This window comes from Rattus norvegicus, chromosome X (assembly GCF_036323735.1).
Source record: "Rattus norvegicus strain BN/NHsdMcwi chromosome X, GRCr8, whole genome shotgun sequence".
Classification (NCBI taxonomy): Eukaryota; Metazoa; Chordata; class Mammalia; order Rodentia; family Muridae; genus Rattus; species Rattus norvegicus.
The window spans coordinates 17795129-17803745 of record NC_086039.1 but is presented as its reverse complement, the minus strand read 5'-3'; the positions used below and the strand labels follow the sequence as shown (position 1 = coordinate 17803745).

The following is an 8617-nucleotide window of genomic DNA, read 5'->3' as shown; positions in this document are numbered from 1 at the left end:
CCCAGAAACCAATTCTCATACTATAACTATTAACACATGTTAAGTGTAGCAATTAATGGGTTTCACTGTAACATTTACATGTTACATATGTCGTGCAGGGACTGTAGTGTTTACTGTTGCTTGCTTCTAAGTACAACTTCAGCGGATATTTATTTTTCTATGGAGTTTCTGCATGGCCTAGTTTGTCAAAATGTATTGTTTGATTTTGCTTATGTTCTAGATATTTTTATCTTTCAAAATATGGATCCCATAAGACACAGAGAGGGGTAATGTTAGATGTTCACATTCACACATGACAGATCCAGGGATTTTCTTTGTCCTGGTTGCTCAACATAACACCTGTCATTACTTACTAACTCCCATTTAATGGACAAGCCAATCAACTAAAGGCTTCACTCTGAGCTATCTGCTACAACTTTTGTTCCTTTGGTGTGAGCACTGACTCACAGCTCAAAGCGTCTAGCCTCCAGGGTCTGATACCAGGAACTAAAACCATATTGCATAGTTGCAATGTTGCTGGCTTCTTTTTGTTTCTCTAGACATTTTACATAAATTTAAATTTTCGTTATAGTTCATCTCATGTTAATATGTGTTGGTACTGGGGGAGGCGCTATTCATATCAGGTTAGTATTTCTAGAAGCCCTACTTCACACACACAATTTTGTACCTTTATAATTACACTTTTTCCTTATCAATCTTATCCACATAAAAATCCACTGCTTTAGTCGACAAAGAAGCACACCCCCTACCACAGGAAGCATCTGGATGACAAGTGTATAAGATGCCTGTTCTCTGTAGGATGTTAGATTATTCCAGAAATACTAACCATGTAGTTCAACTATGGCATTGCCCAAGGTAGAAATTTTCTTAGCACAGTGATTGGCAGCCTTTAAACACTTTAGCAGCAGAGCACTTTCTTCAAATATTACTAGGAGCCCCCAAAATGTAAAACAAATGTAGCTGCTGTGGTTGAAATGGGGTTGAGCACCAGTGGAAGGGGAAGCCCTTGGTCCTGCTAAGACTGAACCCCCAGTGAACGTGATTGTTGGGGGGAGGGCGGTAACGGGGGGAGGATGGGGAGGGGAGCACCCATAAAAGAGGGGAGGGGGAGGGGCTAGGGGGATGTTGGCCCGGAAACCGAGAAAGGGAATAACATTCGAAATGTAAATAAGAAATACTCAAGTCAATAAAGAAAAAAAAAATAAAAGAAAGAAACGGGGTTGAGCTGTCTGGTCCTGGACAACTAAACCCCTTTGTTTCCTAAGGTGTTCCCCAGAGCATCTTTGTAGAATCCTTTCAAGTACCACTGAGGAAAAACAAATAGTCAAGATCAGTGGCTCCCAAAATGTGGTCCCAGAGTCAATATGGCCATCAGCTGGGAACATGACAGAAATGCATCTTCTCAAGGCCCCTTCCCTATCTAGTGAACCTCAAACCCCCCAAGTATGAACCATCAGTGCTTAGCTATTTCTTGTGACTCTGACACTTGTTAATTGGAGAGCTTACTCGCACATAGTATCCTGTTCAGTTATCGGGAAAAACTTGGTAATGGTGCCCAAGCTCCGTATTTCTGGATATTTGCCCAAGCTTCTGCTGAAAGCTGTGTTCTAGTCACTGATGTTTTTTGGGGGGTTACCTGGATGAGATTATAGATACCCCTGAAGTCCAATTTCATAACAGCCTGGATTCCTTGGAATTGCTAAAATATATCAGATATCACTGGAAAGCGTTTGGATTCTTTTAATGCAATGAATAAAAATGATTCCTCCCAATTTTTTCATGACAAAATACCTTGGAATCCTAGGCTTATAAAACTATACTGAGCAAAAGAAGCCCCGTAGAAAAGATTGCATCTAGACCAGTTAATTGTCTCATAGAAAGTACAAAGACAGGCCACGCTGACCCACCCTGAGCAAAGTTCGGATCGCTGCTTCCGAGTCACCACTATGCTGTTTCTCAACCTGAATGCTATTTACAGGATGTGTTCATTTTGCAGAAATTCATCACGTTCTAAATAACATGTGCATATTGTCTGTTTAATGCACTTCAGCACAAAATTTGCTCAATACGTGGGCAATTTGCAGGGGATGTTAACTGTGAAATGACAGACTAGTCTGAGCCCCGAGCTGCATCCTGTCAAGAGAATCTGAGCCTTCACTCCTAGGTGTGAAGTGTAAATTAAAGCAAGCAATTCCCAGCACTGGTTCCGCTGCAGTGATGACCTGTGGTATATGGATGCTACTTTTGTTTTCTGATTGGAAAGAGGTTTTAGTTGACGGCATCCTTTCTGGGCCCTCAGAGAGTTTCGTGAGGCATTTACCAAAGTGGCCAGGGTCAGTTCTAGCATCTGGCTATTCTGGGAAACTGGCAGTGACAAAAACTCCAGAACTCCAATCAGATTTAGGCCACGAAACTGTAGAACAAACATGTAATGCATGTACTGGGTGCTAATGTAGGACTTCATCCTGTGGTCCTTCAGAGTCGGCTCTGTGGGTTTCTAAGGACCTCAGTCACAAGCAGCCATCTTTTACCTGTGTTCTTCTAGGTCCAGATCATATACATAGAAACCAATTCTTTCTGCAAATTGTGACTATATGTGGAGGCAACAAACGAGCCTTACTGGATTTTGTCCTTATGTGCCCACATAGAAAAACCCGCTCAAGTAAAATAAGCCAGTTGTGTCTCATAGCTCAATAGGTCACAAGCCAGTTTATTTTTCAGCATCTTGCAGACCATTCTTCTTTATGATGCACTCTGTCCATATAGCTGCTAAAGATGTAGTTACCCCTCTCCCCCACCCACATGAGAACATTGATGATTATGCCTGTTACTTCCTGATCCCCTTAGTACCCCCAATCGTGAAGGACCACGTTGGTGAAAATGCCCGAGTGTTACCTCCCGATCCCACTGGCACCCCCAATTATGAAGATGTCTGGTTATGTGCCAGACATGCCCATGCCTGAATCTCAGTTTGGACTCCAGGCTAATACATACCTGCTGAATAGATGATGTTCTGGGCCTCATGGTGGCATGAGTTAAAAGCATGCCCTGGACCACCATCCTATCTCCATGACTCAGTTCGGGGGTTAGTAATGAGCAAAGACATAGGACTAGGTTTTGCAGTGGGACAGTGGGACAGTTGGTCTATTGCTGAAGGACAGGGTGTTGCTGTTTTTCAGACATAGACGTGAAGTTTGGCCAGGAAGTACCAGCCATCGACGCTCTGGTGGTCTGTGCCTTCCCCCAAAGGAACAAGGAGGTCAGCTTCACCTCTCATCCATCAGTGAGTTTCACTTACAACTATTCCTCAGCGCAGGACATTTACATTGAAAGCTTCTGTATAGGAAGACCTCAAAATGAGGACTTTTCTGTTAATAAGACAAGAGCTGTGGAAATGTCCCTAGTTGAAGGAAACTTGACAAATGTAACACCTTACCCTAGACCAGATTCTGTGATGGGAGAAATGCTAGTCAGGACATTTGGTGGTAAAGGGAGAAACCTGGCTTTGAAATGAGAGAGTAAACATTCTAACAGTGTTCACTTGTGTAAAGCTTCACGTGGTGATACATGGAACATGTCTAACCTTAGGAAATGCCCACTGAAGTGTTTTGGCACAAAGGGCCCCGACGGATGTACTTTATCCATATTGAGTTTGTGTACACACACACACACACACACACACACACACACACAAATGCACATATTAAATGATAAAGGAAATGGAGCAAAATGTTAATGGGTAGAGGGGTGTTTTTGTTATTTTTATACATTTTCTAAATTAAACACTTGGAAATGTTAAAGGACCATTTCTGTGCAAGCAGTCAAAATCTGCTGACACCTGTCTGACTGAATTCTTCACATGGCAGACACGAAGAATGGGGACATAGCTGTGTCTTCCTAAACAAGGAGGGCTACCAGTCCCATTCCTCCAAATTGGCCAAAATAACTTACCAAATGACATCTGGAACTGCCCATTTATGTCCCTGTCCTACAAAATTCCCCCCCAAAACAGCAAGACATTTTTTCTGCTAAGGACTGTGGTGCTGAAAGCATTTTGGTAATGAAGGAAAGGAGTATGTTCCGTCCATCTATCCGTCCATCCGGGAAACAGTTTAACTACCTGCTCATTGTGTGCCAGGAACTGTACCAGGGGCTGAAGACTGAACCCAGGATCCCAAAGAAAATGCTGCTCCTGTCTTTGAAAGGACTCAGATGGACTAGAGGATACACCTCCGTGGCAGAGCGCTTGCGGAGCATATACAAGGCCCTGGGTTCAATCCCTAGCATCAAAATAAACAAAAAGTATGAGCTCAATGGAGTATACCCATAACCATGTAAGTCTCTATTGCAAATGAGCTAGTTGGCCACTAAGTAGACCTGGGAAGCTATGGGAAACCCCACCCCTTTTATTACAGACAATGGATCCAATGCCCATGTATCTGATCCACGAGTTTCCCAGGCAACAGTTACTTTTTTGTAACCAGGGCTGAGGAAAGGATACAGAGTGTTTTCCCTATCCCAAGGTCCTCCCCGCCCGGCTTTAGCTTACCTCTCTGCAGGCTGCTCTGTCCAGTGGAGCAAGCCGTTCTACCAGCATCTCTAAGCTGATGGAACTCTGAGTTTTAGAAGTCTTTCTTCTGATCTCTGCTGGTTGGTAAATATTGGGGCTAGGCTCACAATGCTTTCTGAAGGCAAGAACAAAACAAAACACCCCCAAGCCACCAAACATCATTGAGTGGAAGCCTGAGTCATTAAAACAATGTCATTGTCTTTCAAAGGGACAAAATGTGACCGTTGTGCACCCCCCCCCCAATCAATCTGAGGTGTGACACTGAATATGCTGCCTTCTGTGTGATAGTGGAGTCCACTGCCTGGGGAGAATTCTTAAGGTTGTTTTTGTTTATGACTGCATGTGACATGGTTGTGTCATTTCTGTCCCCAGGTCTCTGGTGGGATTGATGCTCACCTCTGATACATTCTGACCCAGTCCAAATAAATTTCAGATTCAGATCCAACAAACAGTTTACTGAGTCTTTACAAAGTTCCAAGCCTTTTGACTTCAACTTTGACACATTTTATATCGTTTACTCTTTTAACAACAACCCTTTAAGGTAGGAATTATCTGCATGTTACAGATGAGAAAATAATCGCAAAGAGGTTCACTGATTTGCTCAAGTATATCATACAGCTTTAAAAAAAATACACACACACGCACATAAACACACACACACACACACACCTACACTGTCAGCTGAGGCCTGTCCTTGTCAACTGCTTATCTCACAGCCTTCACTACTTTTGGAGCACCTGCTGCCCCCCTTCCACAAGCCCCCGTATTTCTTCTTCTCTCACTAGCCCACATGAGCTTTTTTTTTAATACTGCATTTAATAGCACAAAAATCACGAATACAAAGAAATTGGCAAAGGTGTTTGTCAATGAGATATCCTTGCCTCCTCCACTTCTCTGATTTTTATCCCCATGTACATAATGGGCTACATTTTAATAAACTTTTTTCTTCCCCTCCCCCACAGACATGTGGCTGTTACATGATTGGTCAATTGAAGCTGAAACACCCATGGAGAAAGATGTTTTACGGTTACAAGGGCACACACACACACCCCCCAACACCACCCCCCTCCCCCCTACACCTTCCCACACAACCTTTTGGAGGAATATAGGATATGAACCAGTGTCACAATTTCCCTGCTCTGACTTTCCCCGTTCAGAACATTTCTACCACTTAATTTCCTTCACATGACTGCTTAGACTAGAGCCTCTTCTCCTTCCTCTCCTATTTCTCTTCTGATCAGGACCTTTTGGACACTGGGTACTGTTCAATTCTTACTCTGTAAGGCCCATCAGCCTCAGTCAAGTAGATCAATTAAATCTCGATGACCGCTGTAGTACAGGCGTCGTCTTCCATCCTGGGTAGGCCTGTGTGGTGCTTCAGTAGGCTTGTGTAGTCATTTCTTTCACCTTTTCTGGCTCATGTTCCAGGACCTGTTTGTGATAGAACAGTAAATACCCTTCACTGTCCAGAACATCCTTAATACTGGCCTTGGTGATTACAGCATCATCACACTTGAACCACTGGTCCCTGTGGTGCCGAATGAAGCTGGTGTAGTGGCCACTCTCCAAGGTTCCTTGGTGATTAACCACAGCAAACAAGGAATACTTATTCTCGTTGTTGCCACTGTTGGTCGGCAGCTGCAACTGTCCATTCATCCGGGTCTCTTTACTCGACGCCATAAATGGTGTCATATCCAGCTCCAGAGGGAAGGAAATGTACGTCGTGATCTTGCGCCTCTGTTTCGCTGAGTGTTCAAATCGTTTGAAATGAAAGCAGGCAACTACTGGTAACTTCTTCATAGTGAGCTGTTTGGTAGATTCTTGGTAGCTTTGGCAACTACCACACTTGATTTTGGCACTACTGCCTAAGTGCTCTGGCCTTGTAAACCTCCGCAAGCAGTCCGTGAGGGTGGTAACGCCTGGTATGTGGCTTTCTCCATTCAAGCTGCTCTCCCTCCCAGGACTCATGGGCCAGAAGGATGTACAAGAGCCAGGCAAGTCCAGACTAATGTCCCAGCATGGGTCTATAGTGGTGGAGACACCATGGCAGGCTTGACAGGTAACATCGGACTGCAGGCCACCTGTGAAGATTTGGTCTATGATGCAGTTACAGTGGTTGGGGTTGCTGGCCACCTTGCCAACATCGTCACCCTTGCAGTGCCTGTGCAGGACATCTAGGGCCGCGATGAGGAACTCATGGGCATCCTGTTGCCTGTACCCTGCTAGATGACGAGCATGAATCCACACCAGGTGCAGTAACTTGTAGGGCACATGAGGAGATGGGTTTCCAGAATACAGCTCCCGAAAGAGCGAAGACATCTCACAGACCAGACACAACTCAGGGCTGGGCATTTCACACCGGTGCCTATCAGAGAGAAAGAAATCTCTCAGTATTGGAGTGTGGGTCAGGGCCTGGACGATGCAGTTCATAAAACACGTGTTGCCAAGATTAATTAGTCCTCGTAAGCCGATGGTAAAGCTGGAGGCGATCCTTCTTCTCCGTGGGTTGTGCCCCAGCAGTTCTAACTCAGGTTTGGTGGTTTCCCAGGTGGGGTACTTCTCACCAAGGCTCGGCACTGAACACTGCTGCTGAGAAAACTCTGTCGAGGTGGACGCTTGTAATTTCAAGGCTTCTCCTTGCTCTTCTTTGGCAATTTGCTCAATGTCTATGTCATACACATAGTCTTTACACATGAAGCAGTATATGCCTCCATAATAAAGATCTACCGCTAAGTTGTGCTGTTTTGTCTCAGCGTGCTCGTGGATGTGTTTCTCTGTGAAGCAGCCAAAGAAGACACAGGAAAGGCAAGAGTGGAGTCTGTTTAAATGGGTGCCACACACATGGCAGACGCACGACTTTGCCTTGCTTTTCCTGGTCTCTGGGGTTCCACACCACACGAAGCACTGGTAGATAACCCGCAATTCCTGCCTCCAGTTCTCTCCCACCTTAAAGGTGTTCACGTGGGAACAACCTGGTGGCCCCACAGCAAAATCCACATCCAAGCATCCGCCCCCAGGACCGCGCCGGGGCCGGGGCCGGGGCGGGGGCCGTGGCCTAGGCTGAGGTGGGGTACGAAGCCTAGTCTGGGGCCGGGGCCGGGGTCGGCGGCGTGGGGCACGACTGCGACGCGGGGAGGGATCTGGGGGCCGCGGAGGATCGGAGGGAAGGGTGGGGGGAGGAACCTCGTCGCCACTGCCGCCGCCACCGCTCTGCGCTGGGTTCTCATCCTTCGGCTCCTGCTCAGGCTCCCTCTTAGGCTCAGGCTCAGGCTCCGGTAAGGGCTGGGGTTCGGGCTCCGGCTCGGGCTCTGGCTCGAGCTCCGGCTCCTGTTCGGGTTCCGGCTCGGGCTCGGGCTCCGGCTCCGGCTCTGGCTCGGGCTCCGGCTCGGGCTCCGGCTGGGGCTCCGGCTCGGGCTCCGGCTTGGGCTCCGGCTCGGGCTCCCGCTCGGGCTCGGGCTCCGGCTCCGGCTCCGGCTTGGGCTCCGGCTCGGGCTCCAGCTTGAGCTCAGCCCCGCGGCCCCGACCCTCCGCGATCTCCACCTTCCCGGTGGCGTCCACCTTTCCTGCTGTCTCCACCTTTTCGGTGGCGTCCACCTTCCCGGTCGCCTCCACCTTCCCCTCCACCTTCTCCTCCACCTCCACCTTCCTCTATGCCTTCTCTCCCGTCTCCGCCGTCTCCGCCTCCTCCAGCCTCCTCCGCCTCCACTGGCTGCGGCTCCTCCCCCTGCTCGCGGGGCTCCGGCGGCCACTGGGCGTGGTGGCGCGGGGGCCACGCAGACCTGGGGTGTCCCCGGTCCGGACTGAGGAAGCGCGATGGTTGTGGCAGCTGGACCCAAAAGGGACTTTCACTGAAGGAGGCGGCAGCGGAAGCAGGCGACGCCCCCGGGAATGCTCCCGCCGAAGCCCCCTAGCGGAGGCCGCTGCTGCAGCCAGGCCCCGTTTCCTTTAATTCAATATTTCCCAAACTTGCTGGTTCACGACAATCACGTGGGGGAGCGTGTTAAAATTACAGATTCCTCGGCTCCACCCGCAGGCCTACTGAATCAG

The 8617-nt window shown here is 47.9% G+C and overlaps 1 protein-coding gene across 1 annotated transcript; it reads right to left on the bottom strand.

Annotated features, from left to right (window-relative positions):
- Positions 1 to 5004: 5004 nt before the first annotated feature.
- Positions 5005 to 8240, bottom strand: Usp27x (ubiquitin specific peptidase 27, X-linked). Its single transcript, NM_001401128.1, has one exon. It carries the CDS (start codon positions 7262 to 7264, stop codon positions 5948 to 5950), a length of 1317 nt encoding a protein of 438 aa, NP_001388057.1. The 5' UTR covers positions 7265 to 8240; the 3' UTR covers positions 5005 to 5947.
- Positions 8241 to 8617: the final 377 nt, after the last annotated feature.